At 33.6% G+C, this 17,353-nt stretch overlaps 2 protein-coding genes and 1 pseudogene across 3 annotated transcripts; all 3 read right to left on the reverse strand.

Annotated features, from left to right (window-relative positions):
* Positions 1-4,953: 4,953 nt before the first annotated feature.
* LOC145618003 (protein FAR1-RELATED SEQUENCE 5-like) lies at positions 4,954-7,315 on the reverse strand. The gene is made up of 2 exons (XM_081672778.1): positions 6,577-7,315; positions 4,954-6,440 (listed from the first exon to the last, which is right to left on the reverse strand). The coding sequence occupies exons 1-2, from the start codon at positions 7,132-7,134 to the stop codon at positions 5,241-5,243; spliced, it is 1,758 nt and encodes a 585-aa protein (XP_081528904.1). The 5' UTR covers positions 7,135-7,315; the 3' UTR covers positions 4,954-5,240.
* A 2,145-nt stretch (positions 7,316-9,460) lies between these two features.
* LOC145616747 (cytochrome P450 736A117 pseudogene) lies at positions 9,461-11,428 on the reverse strand (annotated as a pseudogene).
* Positions 11,429-13,035: 1,607 nt separating this feature from the next.
* Positions 13,036-17,316, reverse strand: LOC145616272 (uncharacterized). Of its 2 annotated transcripts, XM_081670967.1 has the most exons (7): positions 16,642-17,316; positions 16,456-16,511; positions 15,154-15,191; positions 14,521-15,062; positions 14,158-14,238; positions 13,501-13,563; positions 13,036-13,326 (listed from the first exon to the last, which is right to left on the reverse strand). In XM_081670967.1, the coding sequence occupies exons 1-7, from the start codon at positions 16,684-16,686 to the stop codon at positions 13,258-13,260; spliced, it is 894 nt and encodes a 297-aa protein (XP_081527093.1). In that variant the 5' UTR covers positions 16,687-17,316; the 3' UTR covers positions 13,036-13,257. The 2 variants fall into 2 exon arrangements, with proteins under 2 accessions (XP_081527093.1, XP_081527094.1); XM_081670968.1 differs by lacking the exon at positions 13,036-13,326 and having other exon boundaries at positions 13,509-13,626.
* Positions 17,317-17,353: the final 37 nt, after the last annotated feature.

Here is a 17,353-nt window from a genome sequence, read left to right on the forward strand (position 1 = left end):
TTTGTTGTTTTTCTCTAATTTCAACTATTTGTATGAATTTTTGTTTTAATTTTGTTTTGTGGTGAAGATCTAGGGTTTTGCTATTTTCGATTTTTATTTTCTTTCAATTTTATTGTTTCCTGTTTTTCATTCAATTTTATTGTTAATGTGTTGTTCTCGATTAATATTTGTGTAAATTTGAGTTGATTAATTATTGTTTTTGTTTAATTGAACTATTGTTAATGTGTTGTTCTCGATCTAGTTTTTTGTGAGGTTTGAATGTAATTTTGATAGCAATATGTTTCATGTATGATTTGTTAATTGTGCTTTATATAATAATTATAAAAATTGTTAAAGGTTACTATAATATACATTTTGATTTCTTTTGTATACAAATGTTGTCAAAGGATTGAAGAAGAAAACTAGAGCTAAAAAGAAAAAGAATGCTCCTGAACAAGATGTTTCCAGAGAGCTTCATGAGCATCAGGCAACTGGTTCACCTTCGTCTCGGCAAAAGAGAACTCGAGAAGATGAACCTGAATCTAGCGTTCGCGCTACTGCTCTTGTACGTGTTAAGAGGCAAAGGACAAGAACAAATGCAGTTGAAGCTGGTGGTGATGTACCTATGTAAGTAACTTTGTTTACTTTGTAGTGTTCTGAAAAAATTAGATTCAACGTGCATGTTTGTGTGACTTTGCGTTATTATTTCTATTTTGCAGATTGCGACCATTTAAAACTAAATGTAGGCCTTTGCAATTGGTTGACTTGATGTCTAACTTTACTGATGCTCAAAAACTTTCTGTGAATGAAATCGGCTTTGGAGGGTTATTATCATTGAAATTGAAAAGGAATCCTACTAGTATGTATAGGTGGCTAATTGACTGTTTTGACTATGGTAGCTGCATGTTTTCAATAGACAATAGTAAGGAGTTTGTGGTCACTGAATATGATGTTTATGACGTATTTTGCCTTCCTTTGAACCCTAATAATGTTGAGGAGATACCTCGATCTGCTAATAAAAGTAATCCTGACTTTGTTTTCAAACATAATTGGAGGTTGAATTTTGGGTTGGCAGATGAAAATGACCAAATTCCACTTAATTTGTTAGAGGATAGGATACCTACTTTAGATCAAGGTGGTGATGAGTTTAAGCAACTCTTTGTTATGCATGCAGTATCCTCTTTTCTGGCTCCTACTTCTAACCGAACTGCTGATCTTAGGATTGCTAAGGCAATTGATGATGTTGAACAAATTAAAAATTTGAATTGGTGTAAATATGTTCTTGAAAAACTGTGTGAAGGTGTTAAAAGTTACCAAAAAGGAGAAATTCAAAACTGTTGTGGTTGTATTTTGATGTTGGAGATTATTTACTTTCATAGGTTGAGATTTAGGAATGTTGAATTAAGTACTTCTTTACCCTTAATTCAACATTGGAATGATGAGTTGATTAGGGACAGAATTAAGAAGGAAAAGTTGTCGAAAAGTTTTGGTTCAGGGATTTTGCTCTGTGATGTGTATCCTGTTAGTCGTAAGCTGAATTTACAGGATGCTCCCGTATGTACTACAGCAGGAAGTGTGGGAAATGTTGAACATGTTAGGGAGGGTAATGATGGTACAATACAGTTTAATCTCCCACCGGGTTCTATGTCAGATCAGGAGATTCATTCATCTGCTATTGATGTAAGGAATTTCTGACTTTTATTCCTTTTTTTTTTTTTTTGAATTATTGGATTTGATTTCAATATTTATACATGATTTTTTAATCTCTTTGCAGCCTGTTCATGAACAATTTTTGTTCATGAAAAGAGATATGAATGTGATATCTTGTTTTTACAATGACAAGATAAAGGAGATTCTTCTTTCACGCCACAATGAGATTCAAAATGCTACCGGTGTTAATGATTCTCAGGATGATCGTTTTTTTTTGGATCCTCAAGTTCAATCTGTGATTGATGAGATCTCTGAACTTGCTATTTGGGTGACAAAAATGCCCGAGGTGTTGGATCAAGTTTCTGCATTTGAGCAAAACAAGACAAATGAAGGAAGGGAGGAAATTAGGGAGGAAAATAGGGGAACTTTACCTGTGATTGGCTTTGAAAATATTATTACAAATGGAGGGTCTAGGTGTTCGATTTCTTTAAATTGGAAATCTGATGAAAGGCTTATTGTTATTTCACACTTTTTGAAGTCAAATAACAAGGAAATGAAGCTATTGGATCCATTAGTCTTAGAGATTGTTGACTATTGCATTATCAATGATTCTTGTTTGCCTCCTAAGTAAGTAAGCTTTTACTTGATTACATTGTTTTTCTTTTATTTTTTTATTTATTTACGAAACACTTTTTTAATTCTTATTTTATATTCTTTGACACAGTGAACTATTGGTATGCTTTCATGAAAATCATTTGATTCAAAGGCAAGAGTTTTACACATTAGGAGAGCCTTCTGAAATCATGAGCAGTAGTATTTTGGATTGCTGGGCGTTGCTTCTCAATGAAAATCAGAAATTTGTTAAGGATGGACCTCGAAAATTGTACTTTGGTTCTTCAATTAGTGTGAGTTTTTTTATTATTTCAATGTTTATACATGTGTTTACTTTTCACTTATTTTTGTATTTGTTTAAATGTTATGAAGGTTACAATAGTAGAAGCTGCCTGCAGTGATGACAATTCACAACTAGTGGACAATGTATATCAAGAATTGGAGGAGTGGATGAAAATAGCTCATGATTTTGATTTGTCAGAAGTGGAGCTGGTAATACTTTCTTTTTTTGATGCTATGATAATATAGTTCCTTTTTTTTATGTTGTAGTTACCTTTATTTAAATGAGAGTGCATATTGTAAAATACTCTTAGAAAGTCTACATTATAAATTTTTTGTGACCTTAATTATCAGTTGATAAAGGGTGCCATTTTTAGTTTGACATTTTCAGAATGAATGAATGGTTTTGAATTGAAGAGTATCAGTGGGTGCCATCACTGGCATACTTTATGACTTTCAGATATATTCTCTATGAATAGAAGGGGACGATTTTAGAAATGCACTTATCCAACTCTTCGCCCTTTAGCTATTGATTTGATTTTGGCTGATCTTGTAAACAGTTGCAAGCTTGGTTTGTGACCTTAATTATGTGTGTTTTGGTATGTATTAACTCCTATATGTAACACTTAACTACTCAAAGAACCCGTGTACAGAAAAATAATTTCAAATAAGAGAATTTGAGGGAAGAAAAATAATTTTGCTAATTATGATATCTTTGTTGCAGATATTTTTACCTTGTCTAAGTGGCAATCATTATTGCTTATTTGTGGTGAATTTGACTCAAGGAAAAATTCAGTTTATTGATAATCTGAATTATGATGAGAATGGTCGTAACTTCTTCAAAAAGTTATCTAGTTTCTTGGTATTACTTTCTCACTCTTCCATATTTTTACTATATTCTTGTCTAAAGGTTTTTACAGTGAGTTTTAGTAATTAGGATTTGGACAAATGTGACTGTGATCTGATTATATGATTTTTTGGTAGTGTGATATGATCAGTACCTTCTTTGATCAAAGACTTACTCAATCTGGAGCTATGGTTGACTATGCTTTGGAGTTTCCTACTTTGAATTGGAGATCTAGCAAAGATAATTCAGATTCTGGTGTTTATACTATGATGAGTATGCTTTTATTCAATGGAGCTGATGAGTTTAAATGTGAAATTTTAAAAACAGTTATGATTCTATTCCTTTTAACTTATTTCTTTTATTTCTTTTAATTAATATCACAATATCTTATATCGATTATATATTTTTTTTAGGCTTCAAATAGGAAGATTCTCCGGGTTCAAATTGCTGCATCTTTACTGTTATCTGATATGAATGAAGCTAGATCAAATGTAATTGGTAAGGTGGCTGAATTCAAACCTGATAGGCAGCATCTTTCAAAAGAGGTTGAAGAAAGAAGGAAGAAAGAGATTGAGCAGAGGAAGAATAAGAAGAAGCAGACTGTAGACAAGAAGAAGAAAGGAAAGGCTTAAGATATCATAATTTTCTGAAACTAACCAAGGAAAGGCTTAACATTGTGAAACTGATTTTTAAACTTAGTTGTTATCATAATTTTTTAAACTAAGCAAAGTACTTTGAAGAATGTATAGCTAATTAGTATTCATTCAACTTTTGTGTAGGTTATTGAATGAAGAATGGAAAAATATTCATTTTGTGTAAACAAGCTTTTGCCAATATATTATGAAAATGGTATATTGTTTGTTTAATTCAATTATTAAAGATCTCTGTTATCTTATGTCACTATATGTTAAAATAAAGTCACTATATTATTTATAAGGTCATTGTTTGGTTCAAAAAGGTCACATTTACCATAGATCACTATATGTTAAAATAAAGTCACTATATCATTTATAAGGTCTTTAGTTGGTTTAATATGTCACTTCATTACCATAGGTCACTATATGTTAAAATAAAACCACTATATTATTTACAAGGTCTTTGTTTGGTAATAAAAGGCTACTTCCTTTTCAATATTTTATAGTGTCAAAGGTATAAGGACTATGTTTTAAATTAATGGTAATTATCATAGGTCACTATATGTTAAAATAAAGTCACTATTTTATTAATAAGGTTACTATTCTAAATATAAAGGTAACTAAGTCAAAATTATGGACTATGTTAACTAATGGTAATAAACTAACAATATATATAAGGGTATTATATAAAGATTACTATATTAAAATAAAGATCACTATATTGTAAAAAAAGATTACTATTCCAAGAAGTATATACCTCAAAATTAAAGGTTACTATGTTAATCATAAAAGATACTATAATAATCAGTATTTAAGATTTAAGCATTTCAATTTCTTGATTTGTTATCTGTTGATCACAGGAAACATTGAAACAGCTATAACAACTAAAAGGAGCCTTCTGTGTAGGACCACAAACTACCAATTAACAACAAGTTTAGAGAAAAAAGGTTTGTGTATAAGGTATTACAGTACTCATGTGCTTTATTCCTTGTTTCTTTGAAAAGCAATAATTACAATTAAGATCAAATCAAAAGACATAATACTATAACAAAGGACACTATGTCAATCATAAAAGACACTATATCATAAAAAAAGACACTATATCTTAAAAAAAAAGAAACTATATAAGTATTTAAAAGATATAAAGTTTCCAAGAATGAAATTACAAATAAAAGGTAACCATGTAACAATTCAGGTTACTATGATAAAAAATATTAATATTTGGTGTCTTAAAACTATCAAAGCATATACTTATTATTAAAATTTGGTGTTTTGGCACCAAATTCTCTATGTTTCCTCCTCTTCCCCTTTTTCATGTAGTCATAGCTTCCTGGAATCCTTTTATTTGATTGGCCTCCTTTAGTTTTTGCACGATCTGGGTCTAGTACTTGAACCACATTAGACGAAGTTGCTTCTGAATTTTCTTCTACACCTGTAGTGTTCTCAGAATGGTTGTCAGTTGACTTCATAGCAGAAATAATCTCATCAATTGCACTTGAATCTTTTGCATAGCTTTCTTCTAACACTTTCCTTGCTTTTTCAAACTTGTGGCTCTGAAGGATTAAACTATAATACTTCCTCACCATGTGTAGCCGCCAGGGTGTGAAGTTGTTTAATGTCCCCTTCTTCCTTTGCTCTGCCTCAATACTCTCCCAAACTTTATCCTTAGCCACTTTAGTCCACCTGATAGATATGTATTGCTCTGGGATTTTTTCAACAGAATGCATGTGTAAGATTCTAAGGCTATGGAAGCATAACCAACCTGACTCTTCAAAATTCTTGCATGGACATTGAATTGTTTGGTTAACAGGATCATAAGTTACTGCTTGAGTTGTGCCATCTCTGCCTTCAAGGTACACTTGGTAAACCATTTTGTCTCCATTAATGAATAGCAGTTTAGTTTGTGATCCAATGGCTAGGTTGAATTCTTCTTCAAAGTCCCTGAATAATGTATGTGTATAAACCTCAGCAGCATGTTTTAGTAAGGCAGACATTGGATAGCTTGAAGTAGGAATTGATTTTATGCTATTGAACTCATAAAAATCCTCATTCCTTCTCCAAGTCTTCACTGTGTTCTGAAATATGTTGTAGAATTCTGTCAAACTTGTTTTCTTGTTTGCTTTGAATCCCACTGCATGATTTGTGCTCTCACTTCTCTGTGATGACAAGATTCCCGCGGAGAAAAAGTCCTTACTTAGAGCTGTTGACCACTTGTGCTTCAGTGAGTATAACCTTTTGAACCAACTATTGTTTTTCAGTTTGTACTTTGTCATCATTGAATCCCAACATACTTCAAACTGAGCTTCATTAATACAACCACTCAAACATTTCATGAAAGCAGCTTTGAATGTATCATCACTCTTCAAAACTCCAAATCTTGTTACAGCATTTTGAATCAAGTGCCATAGACATAATCTATGTCTAGTATTTGGAAATACCTGCACATTTTTATACAGTTACTAGAGTTTTAAAAATGGTTACTGCATTTAAAATAGAGGTAACTAAATATAATTTCAGTATAAACATATTTATATGTAGTGGTATTCAAAAAGTTCCTTCAAAAATAGAAATTACCTTTGGTATTGCTTTTGCCATGGCTGCATCTTGGTCCGTAAACAGTGAGACAGGACATTTACCACCCATTGCCTTTTTGAAGGTCTCAAATAGCCACACAAATGAATCCGTGGTCTCATCACCAATAAAAGAACAAGCAAACATAGTGTTCTTCCAGTGGTTATTTATTCCTACAAAGGGTGCGCAAATGAGGTTGTAACGATTCGTCCTATAAGTGGTGTCAAATACAGTGACATCCCCATATATTTTGTAATCTTCAAGCATCATGGAATCCCTCCAAAACAAGTTACAAACCCTTCCTTCTGTATCCAACCTTACTCTGAAAAAGAAGTTAGGGTCCTCAGAATAAGCTTCTTGTAATTTATCACAAACTACTTGAGAATCTCCTCCTTCAATAGCCTTTATTTTCAGTTTATAACAATAATTCATGTGGTCTTTCACTGTATGACCAATAGCATCTTCTCCTCCAGCTTCATTTGACATGTAATTAAAGGATTCCATAGGTCTTAGTCCAGATTCTTGCATGGCCTCAATCGCTTGCCCTTTAATTCCAGTCATTGCACGCTCTGAACGGTGGAAATGATTCCATTGTGGTCTAGTGAGTGGATGATTGTGCACCAACACATGCTGAACTATCTCAAATTGCCCCTCCTCATTCAATTTTGCTATTATCAAAGCATTACAGTTTGTCCTTGTTATTGGAACTCTCCTACTTTGTCTTGTTTTTTTTTTAACTGAAGAACTCTCTTCTGTCAAGAGTTCTTCTGGAATTTTTTCCTTCTTTTTACCAGAATTTCTTAGTCCGGCTGCAGAACATACAAAGAACTTTTTGGTGATGATATCTTTAGTTCCAACTTTGCTTGTTTGTTTTGCTTTTCTAACACTAAAACCAACAGCAGCAGCATGTTGACAATACAATTCATGTATTTCCGCAAGTGTTGCTCGAGTTTCTCCTACTAACCAACCACTAATCTCATCGTTATTACTTGCACCTGGTATTTTTTAAAAAAATAGATCACTATACTATCACTAAAGGCAACTATGCTACTTAAAAGTGGCTTTGCATGTCAGAAAAGCTTTAACAAGCATCATATAATTACCATGTATTTGTTTTAAAAAAATAGATGACTATACTATCATTAAAGGCAACTATGTTACTTAAAAGTGAGTTTGCATGTCTATAAACCTGTAATTTTCAATCAACATAAATTACGCATAATCGCATAATTCACAGTTGCATAATCGCATAATTCACAGTTGCATAATCGCATTGCATAATCGCTTAATTCACATTATCAAATTAACAAAATACCTAAACGCCTAATTTAATTTTCCAAACAAACAATTGCATAATCGCAATTCAAATTATCACATTCTAAAATTAATTGCATATAAATATATCGTATAATACCTTGAGATTGCATTAGAGGTTGATTTTCCTCATGAACTTCATTCTCATCCTCAGCTTCAATAATAGTTTGCTCTTCATCTTCAACAGCTTCGTTCAGATCGAAATCGATGACATTGATATCAAAGTTTTCTATAGTGTCCCGTATACTTTGGTTTAGATCCATTTCAATTGATTTTATAGAAGAATTCTCCATAAATTTTGAAGAAATTGATTGATTAGTCTGAAAATAAACCCTAGAATTGAGTAGAAGTAGAAGGAGAGAAATGAAAATTGGAGCTCTGGGAAAGTTGTTAATGGCGTCGAAAATAAGGCTTGGGAAATAAGTTAGTAGGCTGTGGCAGAAGAGATATTAGTAAGCTTGAGAAACAAGTCAGAGGGCTGGGCTGGGTTTTGTGGCAATTGGCACGTGAGACCATAAGGTCCACAATAAATTTATTGTGGACCAGGTCCACCCAAGAATTTTTGTGTTTATACTACCAATTGCCATCTAAATCTAACAGATACATAATATAGAGTTTCAGACTCTGAGATGAGTAGCTCAAATGTAGTCTCCAAGAAGGCAAGAACATGGTATTTTAAGAAAACTTCGTGTAGTACTAATACCTGAAACTCTTGCCCTACATTTTTCTCTATCTTTGAATACACACAACATTACCTAATTTGTCCATGCATTAATGAATGATTATTTGTGTTCCTACGTTGATATAGGAACCATTTAATCAAAATATCAACTTTTGCAAGAATTGAGAATCATACTCATCCTTGTCAAATTTGTGCAAAAGTAATTATCTATATGTTGATTGAGATTTCAAGATTTTAAAATGAGGGAAAACTTATTTGACTGCATGCATGTAAAGATTTTAAATCAATGAGAAGTAGTGCACATGAATTTGAACAAGTAACAACTAGAAAGTATTGCTTATTTCAAATTTCAGTTACATGGTAACTTTAGAAGATTAATAACAATGATTCTAAGAGGTCCATCCATTGATGGCCAAATGTATATGCTGATATGCATGCATGCATGGACATTGTTTTTGATGTTGACTCTTAAACAGATTTTTATTGCAACAAACTTCACATGCATTTAGTTTTATTATAAATTAACTTTTTTCAAATATAAATTTTATTGTGGGATCCACCTGGTTAGTCTGATCTTGGTCTACATTTTTTTATTGTTATTATTATTATTATTATTATTATTATTATTAGAGGAAAAATCTTGGTCTACTTGATAGACCACAAGTTTCACAATGTGGCAAAAGTATGACACCAAGCCCTTACATTAACGTTTCCCCTAATATTAATTTGGAGAGTTAATTACTATGAGTAGCTCAATAAACTAACTCATGTTACTTGTTTTTACTACCAAAAAAACATCTTGTAAGTAATTTAATGTTGTGGTAATTATAGTAAAAGAGCATATATTACAGCATTTGAAATCAATGGAACAAACCATTGCAACCAACAGCTTTTAAATGTGCTATATTCCAAGTTTATTTGATTCAATTACATTCAGGACTGCCTCATTTACAGGAATAAGGAGTTGCAATAACCATAAGAGGAACTCGCCTGTGAATTGTTATACCAACACTTTCAGCCATATCTAACTTCCCACATTCTGCTCCATCAGGCAACTTCCAATCAAACTCATACACGAGATTCGCAGCTACAAGCTCAGCATTGATCACAGCAAAGGCTGTTCCAGGACACATTCTTCTTCCCGCTCCAAACAGGATAAACTGAAAATCATGTCCCTTGAAATCATATGTTGTAGCATTTCCGTTTAGGAATCTCTCAGGATAAAATTCCTCAGGGTTTTCCCAAACAGTCGGGTCTCTCTGAATTGCCCACGCATTGATAATCACTTGTGTCCCTGCAGTGATGTCAAACCCGTTTATTTTGACATCCTGCGATGGCTGTCGAAACAATAACAAAGGTGCAGGAGGGTGTAGCCTTAGTGCCTCCTTCATCACTGCTTTTAGATAAATTAGTTTCTCCAAATCATCCTCACATACTCTGCGATCTTTACCTCCAACAATGCTCCTAATCTCTTCTCGAAGTTTTTTCATAACTCTAGGATGCCTAATCAGCTCACTCATCATCCATTCTAATAGTGTGAAAGTTGTTTCAGTCCCAGCAGAAAACATATCCTGCATCAAAACAGAGTTAGGCCCTGTTCACTTCACCTTAAAAAAAAAAAAATATAAAGTAAAAATAATTTCAGTTCAGCAAAAATAAGTTAACCTTAGTAAAATCCAGTAACTTTAAAGGAGAAATATAATTCCGATTCAGTAAAAATAATTTCAGTTCAGCAAAAATAAGTTAACCTTAGTAAAATCCAGTAACTTTAAAGGAGAAATATAATTCCGATTCAGTAAAAATAATTTCAGTTCTGTAAAAATAAGTTCAATTCAACAAAAAAAAGGTGAAGTGAACGAGACCTAACTAGTAAATAATGAGACCTAGCTAGTAAATAATCTAAGGGTCAATACGATAATGAGCTAGATCGAACTAGTTTACCAATATAACGGCTTTGATACAGTCTATTGAAATAGCATCCTTGTTCTCATTCTGATATTCAAGCAAAATGTCCACAAAGTTTTTTGTATCCTCTTTCATACACTCAACACTAATGCTTAGAGTATGATGTTCGCGGATTACTGTTTCAAGGAACTCATCTAGCTTATCTGCCACCTTTTGCACTCGACCATCCAAACCCTTTACTCGATCAACCCAACTTAGCCAAGGTATAAACTCTCCCAAACTAAAAACCCCAAGTAGTTCTATAGCTTCATTTAACAGCTCCTTAAAATCAACACCTCCCCCACGATTACTACTATACTTCCTCCCAAATGTTGCCCTGCAAATTACATCATACGTATACGTCACAATGATCTCACTTAAATTAATCACAGAAGAATGGGACTCATTTATCATTTCAACCATTAAACCAGTTTCTTCTTCTCTTATGTTTCTAAATGATTGAACCTTTTTGTTACTCAAAAGTTGCGTAACGCACACACTCTTCATCTGCCTCCAATAATCTCCGTAAGGAGCAAAAGCCACATCTTTGTAGTCATAAAAGAATTTAATGGCAGCACCTGATTTAGGCCTGTTAGAAAAAATCACGTCATGAGTCTTCATGATTTCTCGAACTGCATCTATAGATGAGACGACAACAGTAGGCCTGCTGCCCAAGTGAAGCAACATTAGCTTGCCATAACGACGAGACAATGATAGAAAGTCACGGTGAAGAGACGCACTTAGTCGATGAAGGTTTCCTATGATTGGCAGCTTTGGCGGCGAGGGTGGGAGGTTTTTTCTGGTGGCATGACCTCTAGACGGGACATTGTATAAAATGATTACGAAAACTACGAAAGGGAGGAAAAAAGGGTAGAAAAATAGAGCATGCCAGAAATTTGTAGGCCAATTCAACATTGTTTCTATGTAACACTCTTGGAGTGAAGTGCAGTAAGGTATAAAGATGAAGAGGGTATTACTCTGTAACCACTATAAATAGAAACTTGAAGAACTAAGGGAGAAAAACTTTCCATATATAGATTGAGTCCCTCTACTATGGGGTATTCACTCGGGGAAGATACAAGATGAAGAGAGTTTTGTTATTATTACCGACTATTGTAGACACAATATCTTCTTGCTGTCGTGAATAATTGAATATCGCTAATTGATAATGTATATTGCATGCATTGACAGTGTAGTTGTGTAATCTGTCATGCTCCATAAGTCCATATAGTAGTTCATCCATCAGCATCACAGAAGAAGTATTTTGCGGAAGAAGGCGGTCCAAATAAAAAAACAAAGATGGGACCAAAACTTATGGAAGTAACAGATTAAACAAATAAAATTAAAAATCTGTCAATTGAGGTCGGTCTGGTCGGATATGGGTTTGCTTGGCTTGGTAAATCATTCATGTCATATTACCATGAACGATTGACCATAAATTCGTGATCATAAGCATAATCAGGACTATGTAATATGCATTATCTGTGAAAGTGGTGCCACAACTACTAATGTGAATATGTGATTGTGCCTATAACAGAGAATTGAAGTCAGGGCAATGCCACAAAAGCTAAAGGCTGGAGGGTTGATAAGGAATGCAAGAAAACATCCAATATTTCCAAATTTGACATTTGTTTACAGACATAAAGTGATCCTACTATCCTAGTGTTTGAGCCATGTCAACTAGATTGAGCAGAGAGAGCCCGTGGGACGGCTTTTCTGCCTTGGTCTGTGTTGACAGAACAGAACAGATAACAACAAATTTTATTCAGTAACTCACAAATCCTAATTAGATTCTCAGAGCAGCATTATTGGTAATAGATGGAGCATAACTTGGCCATGCTTTCATAATCACCAAAGTTGAATACAACACAAATAAAACACGAAGATAAATAATTGCAAATTATTGCCATATAAAATTAGATATATCAGATGTCTAACTCTATACGTATTCTATTCCATCTAGAAATCTCCAGTCATAATCATACATTGCATTATTGTAATCAAGACCTCACCATCAATTATTGTATATTCTATTCCTAAATATCTTTTTTGTGACAATCTATCAGGGTAAGATAACTGGGGTTCTTCCCAAAATAATTGGATCTACATTGATTGCCCGAGAATTGATAATCACTTGAGTTCCCACAGTACTGTCAAACCCATTTATTTTGATCTCCTCCAATGACTATAGAAAGACCAACACGGTTCTGTAGGGCCGGTGCAGCTAAAGTTCATCCTCAATCACAGAACGTTTGTTTCTCCAAATCATCCTCACATGCCCTATTAGGCTAATACATGTGTCATAGTCTTAAGTGTTTTAGAACTGGATTGTACGGTGCTGTCTTGCCTGGCAAGGTCGCTAGCCTTGTGCAGAAAAGGGTCTCTTGGTTTTTGGAGCAAGAGCAAGAACTTGATTTACAAGTAGCACAAGACACAACACAAGCAGGGCTGATGAATTCAAGGTTATGAGTCTCAAATTAAATTGGGATGCTTGAAAGACAAGTGATGGCATAATATCTATATTGGCCTAACAACACAACATGAATAAAAAAGAAAACAACGGGAAGGAAGCTTTAATTCTCATTCATAAATCACCACTTCCTAAAAAGTTTAATGTATTTTGGAATAACAATTTAGAATGATAAACACCAACTTCTCTACTTCAAAGTCAAAACATATGGCAACATCACAAAGACTATGTATTGTAGTTGCTGAACGCAAAAGGTACATACAAATTCAGCCGACTAAAGTTGCCTGGGCAATTGCCTCCTAAGTAGAGCTGAGAGAGCCTGTAGGATTTTCTTCCTTGGTCCCTGTTGACAGAACAAGACATGTAAAACACAACTTTCCATTCACCACAATCATAAAATATAATACACTCGAAGTGACATAATTGGGATGTGATAACAATCTATTTCAACCAAGTATTTAACATTCCATGTGACTACATGTACATATTTTGCTAAAAAGATTTTTAAGTACAATACCATCAGAATTCCCAGATCTTTCAGGTCTTTTTCACTCATCAGCTTCAACGCTGACATATCTACCTGGATAAGGTGGAATGCGATCCTCATCAGTCATCAGTATGTACAATTAAGTTCAGATAATAACTGCGGAAAAGAACAGTATAAAAGCCATTTCTCTCGAGTAAATAGACTGAAGTAAAAAGGAGTTTAAGCAAATATATGGCCTCAGTATAACTGACATATTACATATTTTACAGCCAAACTAAGCTATCCTTTCAACTTATTGTGATTAGTTAGCAAGAAACATAGAAGCAACTGTCATTGCTTTTAGTTAGCTATCTACCTTTGTAGGCATGTTTGTTTCCATCGTTCATTTCGATGTATAAGAGGCATGAAGGGAGGAAGGCTATTTGATTTGTTGGCTATTATGAAGATCTTGCATCTAGAATTCTAGATACAACTATTTAGCTCAATAGAGGGATTCTAGATTCATGATGTACATATGTATATATACACAAAAAAAAAAAAAAAAAAAAAAAAAAAAAAAAAAAATTCTTTCTACATAAAACTGTTGTTGACTACTTCAATTACTCATAAAGTCATAATCCAACCACAAATACACTAAGCCAGATACATCAACCATATGAGAAGGAAGATCAGATAGATTGGCAATACCTCCTCAGCCCGAAAATGGATAGCATATTTCCCCAAACCAAGTGAATTCAACAGCCCTGCAATAGTAACAGGTGCCTCAACCTGCATAATAGATCGAAAATAGTTTGAGCATTAACATAAAGTCACAAACCTAAGCACTGACCTGATCAGAAAGCAAAAAAAGCTCCCCATACCCCCAAATAATTAAAAATAAATAAATTAGCATTCACATATTGTTTGAATAATCTTATCCCAACAGCTTCAGAAATCCAAACTTTAAAAACATAGAAGAGTTGTGAAACACAACAGAGTTGATCCTATCACTCAGTGGTTTCCTCAAATTTTAGATAGAATTAAAGCAAGCAGAAAAGAGATTACTATTACCATGGACAAACTTCTAGGCAGGAATGCACTTGGTGAAGGAATAGGAGCCATAGGTCTTGCCCTTTCCGGATCCATTAATGCCCCCGTCTGCACTGGTACAGTTGATCTAGGCGGTCCAGGAAACATATGGCTATAAGCATGTTGACTACCTAGAGGCCTAATTGATCTTATAGATGTTACATTTTGTAATTCTGTTTTATGAGTTGGTGGTAACAAACAGCCAGAATTGTATGCAGGCCTTGTAGGGGATCTTCGTCTTAAATCATCTCTAATCACAATAGAAGAAGAATGTTCCGATGAGCCCATGTAAGCTAAGGCTCTAGCAGCTTCTCTATAAGGATCTCTCTGAAAATGCCCATCGCTTTGAGATTGAAGGCCACACTGCAGCTCATTAGAGCTTATGTATGACCTTGCAGGTGCACCAGAGAATTTTCCTTTTAATTTTCTCCTCTTCTCATTTCCACGAGCTGTGGTATGATTTTTACTGGATAGCCTCCTCCATATCAATTTGGGACGGAGATCATTTCTTTCGAGGTGAAAACCTTCAAGATAATTAAGATAATAAAATCATTAATGGATAAAGTATGTTCTATGTAAGCCGTCATATATTAGTGTAATTGTTACCAATTTTACCATCATAATCCACATTCTCTTTAACAATAGCTCGCAGTCTGCAAGTAACAAAATAGTAACTGTATCAATAAACTAACAGAAATTAACAGACTACACACAATAAACAGAAACACATTGATTCACTGGCCTCGAAACCACTTCATAATGAAAGCATGAAATTAAAGCCCTGAGATATAGTGTTACTTTAATTTATTTCTCCACACATTTAAACACTAAAAGAAACACATATATAGTATCAAATAAATTTCATCTTTCATAAGAGAACACCTCTCAAAAACCATCACTGAAAAGTAAATAATATGACTCAGCTATGTACTACAGAGCTTGTAGATTGACTATTTAAAAATATATTCACGTTAGCATCCCATATTACTGTATGTGATCCAGCCAAACCAAGAAAAAACCATTGGACTTCCACTGTGTATATTATACATTAGTCCCAAAGCTTCCAAACACAAAGATAACAACAACGGTGAAAAATCAGAATCATCTCAACACCATAAGAGCAACCCTTATGGTTGTAGTTAGGGACTTGCTTGCGATTTTCAAGAGTTCTTAGCCAATAGCTTGACCATTGGAGCTAGAATATGAAATTAGCTTGGACAGAGGCGAGATATTAATTGAACCTTCAACCTATTAATTATGAAATGATGCCTTAACTACTAGAACATCTCTTGTATAATTGAATTGTAATGCTTCAAGTCTTCAACCATTCGAAAGTATATAACCAAATTCATCTAAGATCCTCCATAATAGAGTGAGATTGAACATTGTGGTTATTACTAGCAAATGGTGAAAATAATAGCACTAGCAGAACCAAATAGAAGTGTATATTAGAGATAATTGAAATCTTTATGATCAAAATATATACTTGATTGTTCATGATTATTTAACATCTTACAGAATTGTGAATGCATTCATATGCTTCAAATGAGAAATGAACTTTACATTTAAACATGATTAAATTTCTGTCTAAACTTGGGGACAATGGTTTCTCCCGTCCCACTTTTAAAGCCACATTTCTGTTTCAGAATGTCTTAAAAAAAATAGTACACTGGGAATTGATGTGTAGATTTCGTATCACAATAATAAAACAAACAATGGTACTTATCAAATGTACAATTGTGGTTTTTCGAGTAAATTCCATACAGATGACATGTAAGTGATGTAATAAAATGTGACACGTAACGACAAAATGAAAGAATATAGATGACATGTAAGATGTAACAAAATGTAACACGGGACAAAGGAATACGTAACAACAAAATGAAAGAATGACAAGTTAAAGTAAAAGAAGTAAACCTTTTGGAGTGGAAAGAAAGAGATTGAGTAAAATCCGACCTTTTCCTCTTCACAACCTAATCAGAGTAATGACAATTAAAAAGTTACAAAATCATCGAATTTAGCCAAAATTAGAACAGAATAAACACAATAAAGCAGTAAAAGGAATGCAATTAGGGTAAAATTAGAGAGAGAACGAGAGAATACCTTACGAGAGCGGCCAAGGGTGATGGTGATTTGAGGCGTTGACATAGTTGTAAAAATGTAAAGAAAGAGAGAGCGTCAAATTAGAGTATATTAGTATTCAGTTGACATCAGAAGTTCTGCAACAATCTAACTAGTTTTCAGACTCTTCACTACTTTTGGAGTTTGGTGGCATTTGGACTGTTTTTGGCAAGGTCTCTTTTTATACTCTATTTATTTACCATTAGATCGAGGTATTCTGTATAATTTTGATCATTAATGCTTGTACGTATATTACTCCCTCCATTTCAAATATTTGTTGAACGTTGGTTATTTGGTTATCAATTGTAATTTTATGGAAAAAGTAGATGTGACATAAGAGATAATAGGATATTATTTGATTAAAATGTACGTACGAAGTTGTTAGAAGCGATAATAAGAAATTGGGCTTACATGAGCATGTCACAATTGACCAAAGGGCACCGAAAGAAAGGATCTTGGTTTACATATCCAACTTTGTCATTGGGATTAGATTTTGATGTTGTTGTTGTTGTTGTTCTTTCTCCTAAAGAAAAACTCTTGCCTTCTTGAGTTTAGAAATCATTTAGGCATTTAGCAAAGAATAATTATTGACATATTGTGTGTCTGGTACATCTGAATGTCAATGTACTTCTACATTTTTCTAAGATAAGAATAGCAATTATATTGTTGTTGACTCGATCAAGAAGTCTATAGA

This window comes from Chenopodium album, chromosome 26 (genome assembly GCF_948465745.1).
Source record: "Chenopodium album chromosome 26, dcCheAlbu1.1, whole genome shotgun sequence".
In the NCBI taxonomy this organism is placed as follows: domain Eukaryota; kingdom Viridiplantae; phylum Streptophyta; class Magnoliopsida; order Caryophyllales; family Amaranthaceae; genus Chenopodium; species Chenopodium album.

What these genes read in the sequence shown, in the direction of transcription:
- LOC145618003 (XM_081672778.1), bottom strand. Translation starts at nt 7,134, where the DNA reads ATGACTGGAATTAAAGGGCAAGCGATTGAGGCCATGCAAGAATCTGGA. An exon ending in TGGCAAAAGCAATACCAAAG is followed by an intron (nt 6,441 to 6,576) that starts GTAATTTCTATT and finishes AAAAATGTGCAG; the next exon opens with GTATTTCCAAATACTAGACA.
- LOC145616272 (XM_081670967.1), bottom strand. Translation starts at nt 16,686, where the DNA reads ATGTCAACGCCTCAAATCACCATCACCCTTGGCCGCTCTCGTAAG. An exon ending in TGCCTAGAAGTTTGTCCATG is followed by an intron (nt 14,239 to 14,520) that starts GTAATAGTAATC and finishes TCTATTATGCAG; the next exon opens with GTTGAGGCACCTGTTACTAT. An exon ending in AAGATCTGGGAATTCTGATG is followed by an intron (nt 13,327 to 13,500) that starts GTATTGTACTTA and finishes TTCTGTCAACAG; the next exon opens with GGACCAAGGAAGAAAATCCT.